Source organism: Anopheles marshallii, chromosome X, assembly GCF_943734725.1.
Source record: "Anopheles marshallii chromosome X, idAnoMarsDA_429_01, whole genome shotgun sequence".
Lineage (NCBI taxonomy): Eukaryota > Metazoa > Arthropoda > Insecta > Diptera > Culicidae > Anopheles > Anopheles marshallii.
The window spans coordinates 6,309,171-6,331,605 of NC_071325.1; the positions used below are offsets into that span (position 1 = coordinate 6,309,171).

The 22,435-nt window shown below is 49.6% G+C and overlaps 3 protein-coding genes across 3 annotated transcripts; 2 read left to right on the forward strand and 1 right to left on the reverse strand.

The window, feature by feature from the left end:
• Nucleotides 1–2,605: 2,605 nt before the first annotated feature.
• On the forward strand, nt 2,606–3,132 carry LOC128712742 (uncharacterized). The gene is made up of 2 exons (XM_053807620.1): nt 2,606–2,895; nt 2,964–3,132. Exons 1-2 carry the CDS (start codon nt 2,606–2,608, stop codon nt 3,130–3,132), a joined length of 459 nt encoding a protein of 152 aa, XP_053663595.1.
• Nucleotides 3,133–3,392: 260 nt separating this feature from the next.
• LOC128718384 (NPC intracellular cholesterol transporter 1 homolog 1b) lies at nt 3,393–7,628 on the reverse strand. The gene is made up of 6 exons (XM_053812015.1): nt 6,668–7,628; nt 6,370–6,587; nt 4,767–6,307; nt 4,576–4,688; nt 3,926–4,494; nt 3,393–3,851 (listed from the first exon to the last, which is right to left on the reverse strand). Exons 1-6 carry the CDS (start codon nt 7,626–7,628, stop codon nt 3,393–3,395), a joined length of 3,861 nt encoding a protein of 1,286 aa, XP_053667990.1.
• A 2,246-nt stretch (nt 7,629–9,874) lies between these two features.
• Nucleotides 9,875–12,985, forward strand: LOC128710244 (transmembrane channel-like protein 3). The gene is made up of 5 exons (XM_053805294.1): nt 9,875–10,138; nt 10,205–10,307; nt 10,520–11,055; nt 11,276–12,869; nt 12,945–12,985. The coding sequence occupies exons 1-5, from the start codon at nt 9,875–9,877 to the stop codon at nt 12,983–12,985; spliced, it is 2,538 nt and encodes an 845-aa protein (XP_053661269.1).
• Nucleotides 12,986–22,435: the final 9,450 nt, after the last annotated feature.

Below are 22,435 nucleotides of genomic sequence, written 5' to 3' on the forward strand. Positions count from 1 at the left end.
ATAATTTCGTCTGGTCGTTGTCCTTTGGCCGCGAGTTGGCAGGCAAAGTCCCGGAAAGTCTTGACAGCAGCTTCAAACAAACAAACAAAATAAAAAAATAAAGGAAATCATCACACCAACACACAGCGTTGGGCCTGTCTTGTGCGAAACGCGTTGACGTTTTACATGGAGGACGGGACAGAACCTATTTCGTCGAATTTAAAACCATCTACTCATTGTGGTTTAATCGTTCCGATCGGTATTTAAATTTCGAGCGATAGTATATTGAGGGTGCTGTTCCAGCTATACGACCACACATCCACCGCACGCGACGCTTCACGGATGATAGACATTGAGCTAAATATAGCTCATCCTGTAACGACGGTGACACAGCTAAAGTAAAACCCATGCGATGATAAGCAAAACGGTTCATCCCACCTCACTCCAGTTGCCGCAAACAATGGTTTGTTTGGCAGGTGTGAAGAAACGTTTCAAATCACAGTGACTAGTGCATACGCATTGTTACCAACCGATACGGAGGGAACGAGGAATAATATTGTTGATTTGTTTTTTTTTTGCTTCAAAATGATTAACGACCGATTACGTCATCGGTCACTCCTCCACCTGGCAACACTGCACGTAAAAGCCACCGGAAGACACAAAAAAGAGATCGGAGAATGTTTAACGATAGGAATTTGATGTGATTATGATTCGTTTTGATTTTACTGCTCAAAATAAGACCACATGAAGGTGTGCTAAAGTTAAAGCGAGTTCCACGGAAAAGGAACCCCAAAAAACCCTTAACCCTTCGAGGCCCACTAGGGAAACTAGTTGCATCACGCAAGAATTTCTCGATGGGGAAATGGAACCTGCAGGAACGTTGCTCACCGCTGCTATATGAGTCAAGGTCGTCCCAGCAGTGACAATTATAAAACTTCCAGCAAGAACACGCCAACCGGGTGAGGACAAACCTGGCATGTCATCCACTATTAACTGCCCGTGGAAGCATTGTTTTCTTGGAAGCGGGAAGGAGTGATAGAAATTCGTGCACCTTGGCAGGAGAGCGCATCAGGTGGAGGTAGGAACCGCTCGGAACAGCGGACGATACCGAAGTTGCCGTGAGTTGGTGTGCCGAGAACCAATAGTGGGCGAAAGAGGGAGATGATTTAAACAGCCTACCCGTAAAGAGTTCCTTTTTCCACTGCTACAACACTTGTTGGTCCAGCAGTAGACATCGCTTTGAAGAGTCGCTTTGAGAAGTCTTGGAATTGAGGAGGTAGACCGGGGGGATTAAAATTTTGCCAAGCAATGCTAGCCGTTCACCGTTTGCGGTTAAACGATGAACGTTATTAGCGATTAATTTTCCCATGTCAGCTACGCCGTAACTTCACCGAGGAATCGCGCAGTCAACAAACGGGAACCCCCCAATATCTTCCACCATATAATGGCCGGTGTTCATGCAAAGCTTCATGCTGGAGGAGTCCACCAGTCATTAAACGCAAATAAACCACCGGGACACGGTACCCGGTGGGCGAGCGAGAGTTCCATTAATGATGTCTTCTGCCTAGAACCCCTTCCTGCGAGACAGGGAATGGCAGAATGGCACAGGAGTGAACCTGCCGCTACACAAACCGACGACTCCGCCGAAGGTCAATCATACTTCAAGAAGTTCCGATTTTTTTTTCGATGGTATTTTTGTGTCTGTTTTTACTTTGCGACAGCAGAAGACACTGACAGAGAGTGATGGAGTCGACCGGTGGTGCTCGGAGGAGTTGGTTGTGCAAAGCAAATTGTGGAAGGCCCTGGAATACTTCCACAAAACAATTTATAGCCACTGCTGAAGGCATGCGGAGCTCAAAAAGGAAATTGGGTCTTAAACTTCCTTCCCGTCCTGGCAAAGGTACACCCTGGGTAGAAGTCACCGTAAGCGTCTTGGGCGTACCGGTGTTCACGAATTTACTAACCCTTCTGCAGCGCCACTCACCGGGATCCAAGAAGTTGCGGTGTGTCCACGATCGAAAGGCAAACCGTACGGAAGCCACGATGTTTGGTTACGATTATTATCATCAAGTTCATTATTATTTTTATTGGTATTGTTACTACCCAGCCCCCACCATTGTCATTAGTTGTGGCATCCGTAGTCGCGTTACTATTATTAGTTTCCACTCCCACCCTTACCACCCCGCCCCCAGAATATCTCCTTTCCGTCCCTTTCTTCAATAGGATCACAAAATTTCCGTGCCCTTCACGCGTGTTGATTATGAATTGCCCGGTCGGTAAGTTGCGGCTTGGAAACCTTGGGAACTCTTGCCTACGGCGAAGCTCAAGGTAAATGGTAGATTCCTTAGCATATTTTTATTTGGGCCAGAAAGCACAGTAGCGAACCGCAGCATTTTGTGGCGAGGCGGGCAAGGCATGGATGGGACGCGATTTCGACTTCACCGTGGCGTCTGTCGGTCAGGTCTGGTAGGTTAGTTCATCGCTTCCGCTCATCTGAAGCAGTTCAGAAGGTAGCAATTAGTAGGACATAAACGAGCCCCCGAGCCGCCGACTGGACGTGTGTCGTCCGTTTGCTGGTTAGTGTGTGACCGCGACTGCCCACAGTGCGTAGACATCCGGCAAGCAGATGGCGCTGCTGAAAGGTGAGGATAGCCCGCCACGGCCACCGGCCATCGTGTCGTACGCGTTCGAGAAGGAGCTGATCAACCGGCAGAATCGGTACATCCGGCTGTACGATAGCTTCCTGCCGAGCCTGAAGCGTGTGCCGATAGCGATCAAGTTTTGGTCGAAGTACGACTCCACCGCCGCTGGGCGCAGCGGGCTGCCCAACTTTGACCATTACTGTGCGCTGGTGGAGAAGACGATTGCGGAAGGGCCTCGGGACCGATATCCGGAACCGATCACCGAGAGTCAGTGGTAGTGTGTTTAGCCGTGCCGTGTGATTACAGATACCCGGTTACAACTTCTTCTCCCCCCTTCCTCAGCTACGGTTGGTACTTTGAACCGTTCTACCGCTACGAAGGACGTGACATCCACTTGCTGTATCACCCGAAGAAACGGTCGCCGATCACCCTCGTCGGTGAAAAGATCAATGCGGACCGGATCACGCAGCGGCCCCGCTTCACCGGTGTACCGTTCAAACTGACATCTTAAACGTCAATCAACGCGCAGTCTATCGCCTGTCCTATCCTCCATCAAGCTAAGTTCTTTCTTCACGCGTCCCAAACGCTGTGCAGCCATTTTTGTTGGGTTAGTATGGGTTAAACAGAAATCCCTGTTTGCTTTATTAGTTTTTCCCTCCTAAAACTGTGGGTGTAAATTGTGCAGCTGTGTAAGTAGTAAATAAATTAATGATTAAAGAAAACACACACGCAACCATAAATACACACACACGAACGTACGAACGTAACAGTCTAGAGTGATTCGATTCCGTTATGTTCTGAGTTACCATTGCCTACCGAGGTCGTTTCGTCGGCCGATCTCACCTCGGTGCTCAGTGGCGTCGTGATGTTCCCGTTGGTAAGGTCCACCTTTTCGTTACGCTTCAAATTCGCACTATCGGTGGCAGTGTCGGTGAACGGTGTTGGTGGTGGTGGTCCAATGTAGCTGAGAAACACCGGCAGTAGTATTAGGCCGTGTGCCGCTCCCACCAACACAATGCAGAGATACATGCGGAAGTAGAAGATCTGGAAGATTTGCGATTGGGCGAAGGCGAGCACGACGATGCCGGCAAATTTGGTCAGCGTGATGCCGGAGAACACAGAGCTACCAGTGCGCACCATCGCTTCTGCCGACCGCTCCATCCGGGTGCCGTGTGCGAGTCGATACGTGCGCACTATGTGTGAGATAAATTCCACACCAATACCGACGCTCTGCAGATAAGGAGAGAAAGAAACCGGTTTAGTATCGCCGCTCAACTCCGGCAGCGCGTGCAGCCCAGCCCTACCATCACAAGATTCACCAGCGAGATGGCATTAAGCGTTATGTTCCACAGCCACATCAGACCCATCATATTGAGCACGATCAGGAACACCATCAGTATCACAACAACCGCGGACAGTATGTCCAGCCCGGTCACCAGGAACGTTACGACAAACACTGCCGCCAGCGACAGCCCGAGCGATTGCATCGCGTCCGACCAGATCGTGAGGTACTGCTCGTAGAACACGTAAAACACGCTGTACGGAAAGATCTCCACGTTGGCCTGACGCTCGTCCAGCATCCGCTGAATGTCGTCCGCGATCAGACGGGCCTGCTCGAGGGCGGTGTAGAACTGGCGCGATGTGACGGCCGTTGTGTGGTAACTCATAAAGTACGAGTCCTTCACGTTCAGCCGACCGTCCGCGTCCAGCACATAGTTGAGTGCGCGCGAGTACGCCGCCCGGCCTGCCTTGGCACAATTTTCGTCCGGCAGATCGGAGAGGAAGAATTCCAGATAGCGCTCGAACTGTGCTACCGTTGGGCGGATACCGGTGTCATCGTACTCTTCTGGACAGGACGGGCACAGGAATCCCACTGTAAAGACAAACCCCCGAACGAAACAATGGTAAATGGTGGTTGCCTTAGGTGTATTGGGTGTAGAATTCGCATACTTACAGTTGCTAGCACAAAACGAACCATCGGTGGGGTTGTATCGGCAGCAGGACTGGATCGCAAGCCAGTCAATGTAGTCATCCAACCAAGATGAGGCAGGTCGGGCAATGTGAGTACTACAACAAAGAAACCCCCAAATCCACGACTCAGTGCTAAGCGTCCAAGGAATCTTCCAGCAAAACAAATGTACTTACGTTTCCGGATATAGAGAGGACTGGTAGAGCTTCGTCTGGATGGAGTCGTCATTGCACAGGATACCGCCACACACCAAATTCTGATGCCGAACGTCGGTATAGTTAAGGCCCGGCTTGAGCACAAAATACACCGGCGGACCCATCCAGAACAGCTCCGCCATGAAGCGGAAATACTTCACCACGTGCGAGTCTTCCGCCATGGACAGTTCCTGATCCAATCCCGGCTCGATGCTGGGCACAACCATCAGCGACAGTGAAGCCCACGCGAGAAACACCGCCAGCACCAGCAGCCGCACCTTGGACCGTAGTAAAAACGGCACGTAGAATCGCTCGACTACGCGCTCCAGCCACCCTGGACCGTCCGGTTGGGCGGGTTTGTCCGGGTTCTTTGTCGCCCGTACACAGCACAGCAGATCTAGCCGACCCCGCTCGACACGCTTCTCGTCCAGCGCCATCAGCGCGACGAAGGCCGAAATCTGCAGCAGGAAGTCGACCAGCAGCGCCACTGTCGCGTACCAGGCGAACGTGTTGACGGCGGGCATCGGTGAGAGGGCACCGATGGCGAAACAGCAACACTCGCTCGCAGACGTCAGCAGTATAGAGGGCCCTATCTGGCCGAGCGCCTCGCCGATGGCACATGCCGTTTCCGGCGTCCGGTCACGGTCGATCCGGTTGAACGCGTGCACCAGCATGAAGATGTTGTCCACACCGACTGCCAGCACCAGGAAGGGGATCACCTCGATCGTGAGCATTGTGGTAGCGAGCTCCAGATACCCGAAGAAGCCCAAACTGCAGGCAACGGAAGCGAGCACCACCACGATACCACCGATCGCAAGCACGATGCGCGAACCGTGAAGAAACTGTCGAAAGCCCCGAATCTTCCCCAGCGAGAAGGTGATGTACACAAACATGACCACGTAGCTGATGATGACGGTGTACATCTCCGCCTCGGACATTTCGTCGATACCATCCTCGATGGAGCGTTCGGCCGAGTAGGCGACATCCATCATCGGATGCTCAAAGTCCCGCATAAAGTCCACGAATCGTTTCTCCCATTCCAGTGCCGGTCCGAGGTTGTCCTTGTCTGCCTGGTTCTCCACCAGGAACGTCAGCACAACGCCGGTCGCGAGTCGAAAGTCCGGGTTGGAACCGGGAGCTGGGTGCGGGAATCCACCAACAGCTACGCCCGGTTCGATTGGACCTCCGTACGTGCCGAAGCACGACGGCAGATAGGCGTTGCGTGTGCACCCGTTTATCTTGTCCAGGTAGTTCACCACGTACCCGTTCAGGTCCGTGCCGGTCCGGTTGAACTCTGCCAGATTATTCTTGAAGTAACCGAACACACTCTGCACGGTACACTCGGACAGTACCGTTTGGGCACCGACCGCCGTCATTGGTGCGTAGCAGATCTTCTCCAAACCGCGACCCTCCTCCTGCCCGAGCTGCTCGATCATACCCTGCAGCTTGAACACCTCCAGCAAGAACTCGCGATCGTAGGCAGGCCCGAACGTCTGATTGCCTTCCGCTGTTGGATGCACAAACTGCAAATGGAGACGGCAAATGGTGAAGCACCTCAAAACAACCATCATCACCCCGCACTTACAAACTCCTGGCGCTTCGGTTTTATGAAAATCTGCTCCGTACGGTAGAAGGGCGAAAAGCGTGAATCGAAGTAATCCTTCTCCTGTCGCGACCGACTGTCCGGGGCGGCCCACAACTCCACCGGATCGGTCGTTATTATCAGATACTGTATGCCGAAGGCGAGACCCCCGATAATCCACGAGCAGATGGCCAATATCAGCACCGGATTGCGGGCGCAGACTGTGAAAGAGTGAAACCAACACTGTGTGTGCGGACGCTTTTCCTATCGCCGACTGGTTGATTGGTGGGCAAAGACTTACAAGTTCCCCAGCGTGTAAATATCCGCCCCAGGGCCCGGTTGACGGATGGGAATCCACCGAAGATGGCCGGCAAGTCTGGCATCGAACGTCCCGGACGTCCCTTGCCACCAAACAGCAGGGTGAGTGTGATGCAAACCAGCCCGATGCCACCGATCACCACCGCGACGGTGAACGTGACGCCATTCAAGTCACCCACCATAAAGCCGGGATCTTTCGGCTGCGGTGGATCACTGGTTGGGCAGCTTTCGTCGCAATCGATGCAGGAGCAAGCGTACGACCCGTCGTACGCTTCGTTGCAGTGCTTCACCGGTTGGTTGAAGCGCTTCTCGGGGTCCTCCTCGTACAGGTAGTTAATCTCGAACGGTACGAACTCGTTGTCGGCCGCACCCATAAACTGGAACCAACGCTCGGGCGTGCAGCCCGTCGCTTCCCAAAACCCGCAACCCACGTCCATCGCGTACTTGCCACTGGACGGCAGCACGATACCCTTGCAAGAGCCGTACGTGTCCTCGACATACTGTCGATCAATGCGGTAGTCGACCCGGTTGACGTACACGCCCGTCGGTTCGGTAAAGGCGGTCAGGAACCGACTCTGCTCCGGGTGGCACGCCAAGCTGCAGATACTGTACAGCATGTTCGTGAGACAGGTCGAGCAGCGGCTGAACAGTCCCTCCGCCTGCTGGAAGTTCTTGTCCATCTCGATCACCTGACTCACCGCACAGCACACCGGTGTATCGTCGGTTGGAAACATCCATCCGCACCGTCGGTGCATGATCTCGATTGCGACCGCTTCCGTCAGTGGTTTGGGCGCCATCTTTACCGGACAGTTCTGCGCGTGTATGCCGATCATTGCACACACATCATACATCACGCAATGATACTCCTCCTGGCCCAGGCACGGTACTGCTAGCGCAACCAGCAGTACCACAAGCCAAGAACCGTACATTCCTGGACCACTCATCGTTACACCTCACCGTTCTTCACTAGCAAGCCGTCGGCAAACCCTCATGCACTTCACGCTGGTGCCGCCAGGTCGGAACAGCGGACCACCTGTCGCCGTCAGATATATGCTGATCGAATTCTGTTTGAAGAGGTTTACCGCTCAAGCGGGACCTGTTGATCGAGGACTATGGCTGACGTTTTTTGGTTGCGCTGGGAAAACGGCACCGGTCCCGACGGTGCTCCGTACTATACTGGACCTGTTGGTACCGGGCACAGTAGGAGTATAGCCGCAACTGGTATCCTCTACCCCGTATCAAACAACCATCGGACCATCTGTTGGATTCCGCACCAATTGACCAATTTAATCGATTCGTCACGAGATACGAGAGGTGCGAAGCTGAAAATATGTCTGATAAGATTGAGACGCGCGCTTGGCGTAATGCAACAAATGGTGATTAGAGGTCCTCCTTAGACCTACTCAGGTGTGCACACTGCTAGCAGACAGGTGTCGATGGTCGACTACCGGCTACTACTTGAGATTTCTTCAGCGGTATCTCCGACTCCTTCCTCATTCCTATCGCGCGATGACGCTTCTCAATAGAGAGGTGTCTATGAGATGTATTATTTGGCACATATTCCAAGATGCCTAGCCGAATTCGGGTAATCAGCTTCGTTGTGGACTTTGATACTATTCCCACAAACAAAAACACACACAAAGGCCCTTAATGAACGTATTGGAAACGATGCAGAAAAATGGTCCATTATCAAATGGAATTGAGCAATTGCAAAGCGATAAAACGTCGAACAAACCTCATTAGGCCAGTGACTGGAGCAAAGCCAGATTATCGATTGTCTTGTTAAAACCACGAAAACCCCACTGTCGGGAAGTTGCCGTAATTGTGCGAGGCACTAAACCTGCACCAAAACCGTGTGCTAGGAGGAAATTCTTGCCGGCATTGTTTGCAGGGAGCCAACATTTAAAGCTGGAAAACTACCAGCTCCTCTCTGTCAGGCACTGGATGTCGCAGCTGGCCTCTCTTTCTAGCAGCTCGACCCATATTGCTCCATCGCACCGGATGCGGCATCACCTTTCATAGCCGATCTGTGCAAAGCAATCACAATCGATCACCACAATGAAGCACCGGTGCCCTCGAGAGACGTCATAAATAAGCGATAAGGCAGACATTATCATGGTGCACCCATCTTATCATCCTCGTGACAACTGGATCAATGGCCGGAGGTAATCGACGGATCAAGCAGAGCATTACGGTAATCGCCACTTTTACAGCACACCTGTCCACCCAAACGCCCATACGATTGGAATCGATAATCAATGCGAGTACCTTAAGGAGAAAACAAGAAACCAAACCAAAAGACTTTTCATCTTGATACGATTTGGAGCGTACTGGAGGAGGTACTTTATGTGGTAGAATAATGAAGAAGAAGTGCTTTGTCTCGCGTTGGAAAAAGGAATTATTTGCTATTCTCGGCCGAAGTGGTGCTACAAACTTTGCTTCGTTTGTGTAGAGGGTGTTGAACTTGGGGAGTTTGTTAGTGGTCACAAAACTGGCACGAGACTGCAAAGTGCCTAGGGTATCTGTGGGGTAGATCACGTTCATCTCAGACGCTCTCAGACGTTAATGTGTATGAGATAACTACTATCAGTACATCTCGTTCTTGTTGATTTCACGATTTTTTACTGAAATCTTTCTCTTTTCATAATGCTCCGATGAAAAATTTCAATGTTGTGAAATATTTCGTGAAAGATTTGTTTCTTTCATGACAACTTTTGGTGGCGCCTTGGTGAGCTTTTGGTTCACGAAAGCGATCTGTCCCACAAAGCTTACAGTGCTCTCAATTCGCTGTACACACATATACAACTGCGTCGAAGTACACAAACCTGGTAATGTAGAGCAAGTGTAGACAGGTCGATGAAGCGGTTGCCTATCGGAACTGTCATTTGAGTGGAATGTAAACTTTCTCAGCTGAAAGGAAATCGTAGGTGTACGGTACGATAACAAACATCAATATCGATTAAAACAATCGCCTATCGGGACGGTGGCATAATAAAAACGGTATCTTCCCGTCGAGGGCTGGCAGAAGGCGCGTTATACAAACAGCACCTTCGATAATGGTGCGAAACGATTGAGCCGTAGTGCAGCGAAACCGAGCGTTCGGGGCTGGGTGCAGCGCAATTTAGACGTGTACCGCACCTCAAGCATTGAAGGTTGCCAAGTGCTGGTTTAGTGGCCTTCGGCGTCCGTCATGGCCCGTCATCGTACTGTGCTGAGCGACGCGACATTTCACGTTGAAGTCAACGAGATTGGCAACAGGCGATACCAGCAGGGTAGCAATGGTGCCGATGGTGCTGTGTTCAAGACGCCACCGGAAGAGGATAAAATTGAGGTGCTACCGGATGACACCACCGAGGAACAGCTGAGCAATGAGGTTGGACTGTTCTCGCCCACGGGCAACCCACTCGCCAGCCAGGAGGACCAGTTTCAGGGTGTTAATGCTAGTTTCTCGCAAGTAAGTACTACGGTTCTTTTCAACAAAGTTAGATTGACTATACTAATTGATGTTACGGCATTTCAGAGCTTTCGCCGCTGGTCAAGTAACTTTGGACGAAGTGTGAAAAACAATAAGCGCACTGTTTACAACAAAACCATCCGCTTGATGCCGTCTCGAATACAGAAAAGTAAGGCAACAGCACAAGTCGCACATTCTCCTTGTTTGCAGTTTTGTTGCAAAGTGATAGTTCTGAATTGTGTGTAAAAAACGTCTAAAAGAAAGCTATTGCTATAAGTATCACCAAAACTCTTTTAGTACAGAATGAATAGCTTTTAATAGTTTAGTTTTAATTGATGTTGCGAAAGGAACAATTTTAATTAATGTTTGCCCTCTATACAGCACTCTCGATCGATGGTGATCTGATAACGACTAGCGCATCCGACGTAGACCACATCACGATGGAGCTTGGCCAACGGGAACAGCTGATGGAGGACAACCCGATCGCAGAACAGCTTCGAATCGAAACGATCAAATCGATTGCGCACAAAATCTCCACCAAACGCCAGATCCGGGAGCAACTCTCCCAGACGGTCAATCGTCGGGCGACACGCGCCAAATCGATCGGACTGCTCCGTCGGTACCGGTACAGCGGCAAGCTGTATGCGACCCGCGCTGCCAAGCTGCTGAAAAGTTTCGTCACCAACTTTGAGCTGTTTTATGGCAGCATGAAGCAGATCGAGGGACACTTTGGGAGCCGTATCAGTGCGTACTTTAAGTTTTTGCGGCGATTGCTCGTGCTGAATCTGGTGCTGCTGCTGTTTATCGGTTCGTTCGTGATCTTTCCCCAGCTGTTGGCCGGGCCCGATCCGATCAGTTCCGGTTGGAACATTAACTCACGGCAAGAGTTTCATCTGCGCGATCTGTTTACCGGTGAGGTATGTCTAAAGGGGTTTTCAGGGTACATTATATAAAACACCTACATTAGTACTAGTAAACTCTCTTAATCTCTACGCTTTCAATATATTTGATTTGAAGGATGTTTTGAGCGGTAAGTGTTCAATCAGCATTGGTTTTTAACCGATTTGAAAACATTGAATGTAAACAAATGGACAAAAAAATATCCCAATCGTTAACCACACTCACCTTCCATTGCAGGGTTACCTCAGCGAATCGGTTATGTACTACGGTTCGTACAGCAATCGCTCGTTCACGCTTGTACCTGGTACGGCTGAGTACAGTCTACCGCACGCATACTTTCTCACCATCACCGTACTCTCACTGGTGACGTTTGTCATCGTGTCGATCAGTATGGGCCGCTCGTACCGGATCAGCTTTATCGAGTCAAGCGCCACGGTGCAGAACATCCTGACGCACAAGATCGTCTGCTCGTGGGATTATGGTATCGCGAATGGGAAAGCCGCCCGGCTCAAACACACCACCATCCTGAACGAGCTGCGTGACTATCTGGCCCAGCGGAACCGTGACCCGCTCGTTCCCGGCCGGTGGCATCGTCTAAGGCGCGAAGCCTTACGGGCGGTGGTGCATGTGACGGTGCTGGCACTGATCAGTGCGGTTGCCGCGTCTCTGTGGGCACTGTTGGTACGATTCGGCGAGACGGATCACTTTACGGCCTGGTCCGCACTGTACGTGGCGATCGTGTCGAACGTGACGATGGTCGCGTTCGGGTATGCCTGCCAGCTGCTTGGCCGGCTCGAACAGTACCGACAGGTGGCGACCCGGCTCAACATTAACCTGCTGCGTCATTTCCTGCTCCAGCTGACGATTGTCGGTGTGCTGATGGTGTACTGGTTGACGCGTGCCCACACCGAGACCGGTTGCTGGGAGACTCTAATAGGGCAGGAACTCTATCGGCTACTGGTGGTGGATTTCTTCATCTCAACCGTGCTGCTTTGTGCGATTAGAGGGGTACGCTACCTGCTCCACGTACGGTACGGTCCGGTGAAGGGTAAAGCACCTCGAGCAACTCTTCTGAGTCGCTACCTTACACCACCACCGTTCTGCATCGAAACGCACAGCCTCGGACTGGTGTACAATCAAACATTGCTGTGGTTTGGTGTGCTGTTCGCACCCCTTCTCGTACTGCTGGTAGCGCTGAAGCTGCTACTCGTCTTCTACATCAACAAGTTCGAGCTGATTTACCTCTGCCAACCACCAGCCCGGGTGTGGCGCTCAAGCCAAACACAAACACTCTTCCTCGTGCTGGTATTCGTGTCACTGTTCGGTGTGTTGCTCACCCACGGATACATCATCATGCAGGTGCCGGTGAGTGCCGGATGTGGTCCGTTCCGGGGCACCCAGTACATGTACCAGCTGTTCATGCAGGGCATCCTGAAGCTGCGCGAGGAGCACCTGTTCTGGCGCGTCTTCGTCTACATCACGAAACCGGCCATCATCGGGGGCGTACTGCTGACGATGGGTGTCGCCACGTACTATCTCCGAGCGAAATCACGCGCTCAGATAGCGAAGGTGAAGCTGCTGAAGGAGCTGCTAGGGATGGAGGCGAAGGATAAAAAGTTTCTGCTCGCCAGCCTGAACAAGGTGACACACGGGAAGGACTGTGCCGAGCCGCTCGACCGGATCGAGTTGGTTGGCGGTGGACGCCTTAATGGACCGGCTGATAAGTATTATACTGATCCCTGCGGTACCTGGCGGTATGAGGAAACGCCACACAAGAGCGACGAGGGAGTAGTGGCCGACACTGGCAATGAATCCAGCTCCGGATATCAGCGTAAGAAGCGGTTTTGTGCGTGGTGCTTTCTAAAGAATGTGAGTTTAATGTCTATTTTTTTATGCATTCACCCAGGATTTGAGGATGAGGAACAGCTGCGCATGAGAAGATCCTAACAACACTCGACCAGACACACACACCTTAGGCGCGCGACCCGTTGGAACATTTTGTCTTCCAAAAACAAAAGAATATTACACCGATGACGCTTAATTGTACACGCGCGCGCGCCCACTAGCTTCATTTATTTATTTTCAAATTTTCCTTCTAGAACCAAATTGTTTTGATCAAATTATTTATTGAGCTTTAATTTATATGATAACGGAAGCGACAGTGATCACAAAGCGGACGGAGAAGCAATTGTAAACGTGTCTTAGCTTAGCTTAGCTAGCTGTTTTCATCTGTGTGTTTAGCGTTTTGGAGGAACAATATATTTCATTTATTGGAGAGAAACACAAACAAAGTACTGTTTAGAACGTAACTCTATGTGGGCACGAGTCCGAACACCCTTGTTTGATACAGATAATAACGCGAATGATGTGTAATTGTTTGTCCCGCGTCCGCACACTCAAGAGCTTTGTTGTTTGATGGTCGAATGAATCAGCTTAGCAATCAAGCAGCGTGCTCCGAAATGCGCATTACACTACTAGGTATTCGTGTCTTGCAGTAGGTAACACCGATAAGAGGGGTTTGTTTGCCCCCTGCCGGGTGTGTGTGTGTGTGCGGACGAGCGCTGTTGACGGGCGATAAGTGTCTTTGAAGCTTTCTTTCCAAGCGTATTACAATTCATGACAATATGCGAATAAATCTATCGGCCTACCGTGCATGCTCTGTTAGATAGCTTCAAACAGTTTGATAAGCATCGGATCTGACTCCACCGAATGTTAAGGTAAAGTTCTCAGCTTTTACCACACCCCGAAACAATGTAATGATAGAACGTCTCATTCATTCAGCCGAGCGACATTATGCCGCCGTGTGAATTTGCATATCGCAAAACAAATCAAAAGACACATTAAGCGGTGCAAAAAAAAGGGAGCACAGATCCGCCACGGGTGCATGTGTTTTGTAGGTGGTTGTTTTGTTAGCGGCAGTGGGCGCTATTTCCAAGGCAACCCGCGATACATACACCCAGGGTTCGGGCGCTCACCGTATACAAAGTCGTAAACAAATACTCCGCCACAGGCCTCCCCCCGCGTTGCGCGAGCATCACCATGATCAAAGGGTGAATGGTGGGGAGGGGTGGAGGGGGGGGGGGGGGGAGATAGCGAGGAGGGAAATGAAGAAAAATAAAAGGTGTGATTCGCGCGACACGCAATGAACGGGCAGGGTTAAACTTTTGTGAGGCGCCTTTGTGCACACGTCCTGTTCGAAGGTGAGATTGCATTCATTTACACTAGAGCGACCAACGAGGTACCAGTACTAAGTGCTGGGACTAATTAGATATCTACTGAGTAAGTGACAAGAACGACAATGACTTCAGAACTAATGACTAATGTTGTGCTAAATGAATCTTTTGCGAAGAGTCATTTTTAGCAAAGAGTCATTTTTAGCGAGGAGTCATGCAAACCAGGAATCGATTCTCCAAAGATTCATGAATGAAACATGAAATAATAATAAACTTAAAACGAATTCATTTCACCTTCAATGAGTCATAAATCTATTTGAATTATTGAGGAATCATGGACAAAGATTCAAAGTCGCTTATTCGAATAAAGAATCAACTTTCAAAAGAATCGTCGGAGCAGTGACAGAGGTCAAGCCATTTGGAGCGAAATGGTAATTTCTCAACTGATGGAGGGGTGACTCCTTTGCGAAGAAGCTCCTTGGAGGTCTTGGATGATTAATAAATCTTAGAACACTTAGCTACTGTGGTACAATTTGTAAAGGTAAAAAACCACCGCTTTGTTCAGTTACTACACAACCGAGCTGTAATGCGATCACCTTCGGTCGCACTAGTGTACTATATTGACCGACAATACTACTTCAGAGCACTCTGCTGCACACAAGGGTGCTCGGAAAAACCAACAACTACTTCTTCACGGTAGTTGTTCCGCTCTGTTTCCTCGCTGCGTATATATGCCGCTGTGTTTTGTGTATGTTTGCGTTCCTGTATGACGATGTGGTGCGGTGTGCCAACGCGTGCGCCTTCGCGTGTACACACACGTGTCACACCGCGGCATCTTCTCGTTTTCTTACGTACGTGCAATTTTGTGACCAAATGTAATCCACTGCCGAAATGGTGGTGGCGGTAAATGGATGATTACCAGCCATAGGAAACCCTCCTCCAACGAGTTTTCCAACCCGAAGCACGCATCAGCCTCGCAGGCACAGCTCGCGATAGGCGCGTCGAGTGCGCTACGAGGCAAAAGTGTTCAACCCGTGCGAATAAACGAACCGCTCGCTCGCTCCACACGCAGCCAGATGTTGTGTGCGGTTGTGGTAACGGGATTTGTGCGGAGGCGCCAACACACCAAGCATGCGGGCGTGTGTATATGAAGTTGCAGCTGTACGAGAGCAGCAAACCGCACCGACGGACGGACACATGAACGCGTGAGCACGCTTAGTAAGCTCACGGTAGCCACAGCAAGCAGCCGGGTCCAGGAGCCCGGAAAGTGATGAAGGTGAGCAGCCACAGGCCGACGGAAGAAAAGAAAAGCTCTAGCACTACAACTCCATTCTTGCAACGGGTGGGGATGAATGTGGGTGTTCTGGAGGCTGGAGAGATTCTGAATGTTTTTTTTTTTTTGGAGGAAAGTCAACAGACCGACTTCATACGCTCCATTTTGTTTCAATGGTTGACGCATTTTGCCGTGGGCATAGTGTGCGTATGCTTCATCCCGTTCTGGTCTGGGGACCGTTGTGCCAACGTGTCCTGTTTTTACTTTCTCGGAAGCTGCCCAAAAAAGCTCCAACGAAAACATTCAAACCTTTGGGGCCGTTTGCTCGGTGCAAGTCCCAAACGAGTCCGCCCAACTCTTCACGTACATCGAGCTTTGAAAGCTAACTCCACCAATCAGCCCATCAACGCTACATCTTCTGCTATCAAAATGGTGATGAAAATTGGGAACTCCTTGTGTGTGTGTGTGTGTGTGTGTGTGAGTGTGTGTAATAGAATGCAGTTAATCGAGATCTAGTGCAACCCCTGCTAAAGTCTTTAAATTAACGACCAGCAGACTTCGAGTTCCAAACGCTTACACCAATACCAATTCGTCCATCAGCTGATAGTGCGTGGTACGCCCGCACATTTGTACTTCCGCTTTTGGGTTTTGTTTGTTTGTGTTTGGGGCGGGGGGGTTGTTTTTTTCTTACTCTTCTCTCGCATTTCATGAAGTTCGAATTGTTCTGCGTTCGGTTTTTGCTCACATTCTGTGACGAATTTCACATGCAGCCCTCTTGCACACATGGAGCCGTGCGTGCTCGGCCGAAGCGACCTTGTAAGGTACGCAACAACAACAAGAAACACAAATTCTACTCCACTCTACCGCATATGCCAGCTCGACGAATCGTAATAAAAGACAAAACGCCATTGGAAATTTGTTACCCGTCCTCTCGTTTCGGTTAAGAACCAGATGAATTCTTCCAATCATTTCGACTGGAACGCTTAAATTTTATTACAATTTTTCTTGGGATAAAACCAATCCGCCTGAGTTGACGCATGACTTTTACGCATCGTTTCTGTAGTATGAACTCAAAAACGTATTAAAACATAATCCAGCCCTTCGAAATTGTTTGTAAAGGGATTATCATTGAAAAACGCTTAAAACGTTTGCTAGTTTTAGTGTTAATTTTAAAGATCTGATACAGCTAAAAACTAGTGGGAAAGTAGCTGAGTATCTCGCAAATATATTACAAATCAGCAATAAGTTTGACGTCCCTGTTAAATGATAGCCGGTGCAAGTGAAAGTACATTTCGATACCACACACCAAAACAAAGAGCAACAACACGAGAAGAAAGATAACGCAGCTATCAAGCGTCCGTTTGTGTGTGTGTGTGTGTGTTTGATTATGTGAGATGAGAACATGGGATGATGTGTGGAACTGCTTGCATCGTGTGATTAGATGTGTAATAAACGCAATATTAAACACGAGAGAGAGAGAGAGAGAACAGAAGATAAGTTTACTCATCGATCCGCATTAATCACTTATGATTCAATCCCTCGGCAAGTGTGTGTGTGTTCCGAGTGCAAAAGAAAACAAAACAAAAGGCAAAGCGTCAATCTAAGCGGTAACCGAAGGAACAGAATATGCGAGACGCTTGATAAACCATCTTGTAAGACACGCAAACGCACCGAAAGATTAGCCAAAAACAAGCGAGCAGAATAGAGAGTGCAAGCAAGTGCGAGAGTGTGAGGCTCCATGAAATGTTCGCTCCGTTACGGTGTGCGTACGAGCGACGATTGCTGGTGAAAGGTGACGCAGTTCATCTCGCAGTATGAACTCCCCCCTCCTCAGCCACTTCGGTCTCCCTCCCGGTTTCTCCAGCCCGAGAAAAACCAATGACTGACCGTCGCCCTGCGGCAGTACGACACTTTGGCAACGGTCGCATTCGTGACCAGACGTCCGCTTCTCTGGTTTTTTTTTTGTTTCCCCGGTTGAACCGTGGTACGGATCCTTCATCCCCCGCGTGCAAGCAAGTGTAACGGACGGTTCTAGAAGACCAGAAACACCCGGAGGTGATTAGACGGGCCAGGGGGTAGTGCAAAGTGTGTAGGTAGGGGAAGGGAGGGGCGAGTGTGTTTTTGTTTTTCCACCCACCGGGTACGGGCAACACTTCAAAGAATCTCTTTGCGCGAAGAAACCGAAAACACACAATCAACCTGCCTTCCCTTTCCCTATCAAACTCTCCCATTCCCCCTCCTACTCCCAAAGCAACCAAACCTCACAGACCTCGCTGGTAGTCGTTCGGTGCGAGGTTTTGCTTTGCTCGCCATTCGGACTATTTGGCCGTTCGATGTTGGACGTAACCGTACGCTGGACATACAGAAAAAAAAGTCTTGGAAATCGATAATATATACTCCACCTCGCCCAATTGCGTCGTCCAGTCCAGTGTGACTCCACAGCTGTATTTTGGTGTGTGTGTTTTTTTCGGTGGTGTCTTTCTCACCGTACCGCGTGTGTTGTCCCAAAAGTGTTTGCTCGTTGCGTTCCGAACCCTTCAACCTTCCACCAACTGGCTGCAGTTGCACATTTTGCTGACCACAACACACTTTCTCTGTTGCATTTACAGTACCAGCGTTCTGGACGGTGTTGTGCAGGGTGTTTGTGACTCGCTGGACATAAAAGGTGAACATAACAGCCGGTGCGCGCTGGTGCGAAACTCTGTGAGCAACTCCCGACAAACACGCCGGATTGAAACCTGTTGCGGTACTTCGCGGGATTCTACTACCTTTGCAGCGAGTTTTTGGCGGAGTTTGCCAGACCGCCGGTCGGACACTCCAGAGAACCTCTGGTAGAGCCGGTCCTCTACCCAGACGATGACCAGCACCAATGACTATAACTCGCGCAAGCGATTTGCCTTCGATATCGACATGGAGATAGAGGCAGAAACGACCTCCAAGCTTAAAGCAGGTATGTACACCAACTCCCGAGAATCCAACATGCTGCTCCAAAGCGACCAAATGACCTCAGTGTGGAAGAATGTTGCATCCAACGACAACTTTGGCACAATGCCCTTCTGTTGCCCAATTGCCCTTGGGGGATGTGAAAAATGTTGCCGAACTACTCAAGAAAAAAAAAACGAAGAAACTCAAAAATAAATCCGTCAAGATTTGCGTCCCTACATTCATCTCCAGCACCAGCTGTAGCACCACAATCACAACTCACCTGCAGTCGATTAGCATCTTGCAATCCTGTGCAGTGCTGCACTCCCGAATCCGAGGAGATCATGGTCTGTGCTTTGTTTCATTAGCTTCATGGGAGCTAAATTTAGGAAAGCTGGTTCGTCATTGTGTTGTTCCAACGGCAATTAACCCAAACATTCCTGTGATGTTTGTACAGCGGGCGGCGACCGGTTCCAAATGGCACACCTCAAACCACCTGACATCGGTGTCGGTATCGGGGCAGATATCTTATCGCCTTTAAAGTCGAACCCTCCGAGGAGGTGGCAATGTCGTACCGGATGCGCTTTTGGGAAGTGCCGTGGCAATATACACCAGTCCCAAATTGGTCGTCGGACTGGCGGAATGTGCGTGCATGTACGAGACGAAATAAAAAGGTCAATAGGGCCGTTAATCAAGCCATAACGTGTTGGGCGGTGTGGAATGTTTGCGGTGCTGTAAGCCATCCCGGGCCGCGCCCGGGGTCGATTGATTGGAGACCTGCTGCGTTTACGGTGGTGCGGTAGCTTTCAACTTCGATTATTCGATCCCAGAGTGCTAGCGTTCCATTAGCCGGGAACATTTCATTTAAATAACCCACCCTTCGTACCTGTTGGAACTCCCAACATGGAGCTTAAAAACCTCACGAAACCATTTACCTCGGGGTGACACTTTCTCCCCACACCACATCTTGATGGCATTAGTCGGAATTGGTGAGATATTTATCCAGTTTGTTCGATAAAGATCACCTTGGACAGCAACGACACGTAGAATAGCGATGTGCACAATGATTCAGAATTTATCAAGGATTAAAATCTTTCCACGGAGTGAGTTAATTCAAATCTGCAAGAAGAGTATGCATAAGTCTTTGCGATTTAGCTCATTCACAACGAATTAAATCAAAATAATTAAGAATCAATTCTTCACGGCGACCTTTGACTCACGGTTTAAAACGCGAGTTGAGTCCCGCAAGAGTTAACTCACGGTGCAATTCAAATTTAAACTCAATTATTATTGGGTGAATCTGATTCAGAGTCATGAATCCGAATGAATCTGTGATCTGAATGAATGAATCTGATTCTCCAGTCGAAAGATTTATGAATCATGAATCAAAATCAAAGATTTATGAATCCTCAAGAACCTCAAGAATCCTCAAGAACCTCAAGAATCCTCAAGAACCTCAAGAATCCTCAAGAACCTCAAGATTCCTCAAGGATCTTCAAGATTATTTCATCTGTATATAAAATCCTATTATCAAAAGTATAAAGTTTTAAAAAATGTTTAAAATCATGCTTGAGAGATGAGAGATTCATGAATCTTTGAGGATTCATGAATCTTGTAGAGTATTCTTTGAGGCTTCGTGAGAATATTGAAGATTTATAAATCATTGAAGAATCCTTAAATCTCGAGGATTCATGATTCTTTTGATCGCCGACTCGTGATTTGAATGACTCCTCCCTAAAGATGAATATGAATGACTCAATAGATTAAAAAAGCACCGACGGATAAGGGCAACCAAATGCAAGCAAAAGTAAATCGCAACTCAACCTTATTCCTTCAAGAACTGGGAAGTCCTCTGTGATCCAATCCAAACTATCAGATGAGCGGTTACTCAAACATTCAGTTCGCTTGCTTTTGCATGTGTGGACATCAAATCCATCCAACAAATTTTACCCACAACTCTGTGCGTCAAGCACGATGCAATTATCATCCAACGGAATGCGTGCTGTTAAGCCCTTCGCCGTCGTCTCCATTTGTCACGCTAGATGACGCTTGGCAAGCGTTCAACTGGGATGGCTTTATATGTGTATATATAACTATATATTAACCGCACAGCACATTAATTAGCATCTAGCCGTGGAATCTATCCCATCAGGGTCCGGCGATATCACCATCCCCGATACAGTGCTCAGTGTGCCCTTTTTCACGATGGGTGAAAAATTCCTCCCGCGTGCCAAAAACGGACAACAGCCAGAAAAACAGGGCTGAGCACTGCCGACCGGCTTAATTGTTACCGATCGCTGTGTGTGTGTCCCTCTTGCGGACGTGAACTAAGCATGATTAATCTAGAACTGTTACCGATGCACGATTAATTAGCGCGTCTCGAAGCGAATCGATGCGCGAGCTGACATGTGCGGCTTTACGGTAACACGAACGATATTTTGGAATTCTCTTGAACGAGGAAGAAAAAACACACACACACACAAACGCATAAGGGAGTGGGGGAAAGTAATATACCGGCGAAGATTTGCACCATTGCGGATGACCTTCACGTTTCCAATTTCTCGCCTGTCCGACCGGATTTAAATGTCGGTACGGGAATGCCAAAATGGCTCCTGTCAGGCATGCCTTACCACCCTTGAGCAACGTTTCCCAACAGAAGCCACTGCTGGTAATCATTAATCGATGGTGAAATCCAATATTGACGTATACGGTGAATTGTTATGCTCTACCAAAAATATCTACCGGCTCGCGGAACCCTACAACGGCAACACGATACAGGCGCGATTGGAGGCGTTGTCTCGAGAGAAGTATTCAATTACACGGATCACGCTGTTCGGTGATTGTCACAAGGCGCGCAAGACGCGAATTTTGATGTTAAGATAGGCAAGGCGCGCAACGCCACATTGTTGCGATACCGACAACACCCACAGCAAGACGTTTGGTGGTAGGGTAGTTCTAAAAACAGCACTCGACTACACCTCTGCTGCATCCTGTATGCAGCCTCCGTACGTGACGCATGGGCTATCCTCCGGCTTTTGGCTTCGTTGCGGCAGCAAGAACGCTGGTGTTACCATGGAGAGATGCTGACAGTTGCCGGAAGTAGTCCGCATTTAGATTCACCGTCTTGTTTTCGTTCAAAATTTTCATATAGCAGTGGAGGGATGGAGGTGTTGGAAAGTGAGCAGAGTTGGGAGGGGACAGAGTGACAACAAATTAGATTTGCCACGCTAGGCACGCGGGCTACGCGGCCGGCTGGTGGCCTGGTTTCGTTCACCGTAAACAACCCCACACTCGTACCGTTAACCTCCCGCATCTCTCTCACGCCCACTGCACGTCAAGACATTCGCGAGAATTCGCAACACACCAACGCAACGCTAGACAACAAAAGATGTGAACGACGGGATGTTGCTGTTTATTTCTTTGTTCGTAAGTAGATCAGCTGGCCAGTCGGGCAAGACGTGAGCGCAGACGTTATTTCGTGTCTGTGCCACCGGAAAGGCTGGTCCCCCGTCACCCAACAGGGAACTCCTTCGCAGACGAGAACCGGTCTATGACAACGGGTCGGCATGAAGTTCATTCATAAAAGCGTCCTCACCGATACGCTGCTTTGTTGTACATAAGCCACCACACAAACAACCAGAACAGCAGTAGAACCTCTTGGAGCATATGATAAATTACGACCCCATCTTTGTTGGTTCCCCCATCTTTTTTTTGGTCTAAGCTGCACAAAGCACCCGTGCGAGTCGCATCGCTTTTCTGGCAGGAGAATGTTTTATCAATAACGCCCAGGCACTGATACAACCGGCAGCCGCGTGTGTCGCGTTATTTATACCTGATTGAACCTTTCGTGGCGAACCGATGAAGGGGTGAAGTCCCCGCCGCTGGCCAGCGAGGCAGCGCGTTATAGCATACGAAGAATCGCCGAAACCCGAACTCGAACTCCAGCCTTCCCGCCACCATTTACCATTTGCCACCCGATGGTGGCTTTCTACCCGATGAGTCGGATTTGCTGCATCTACCAGTACCTCA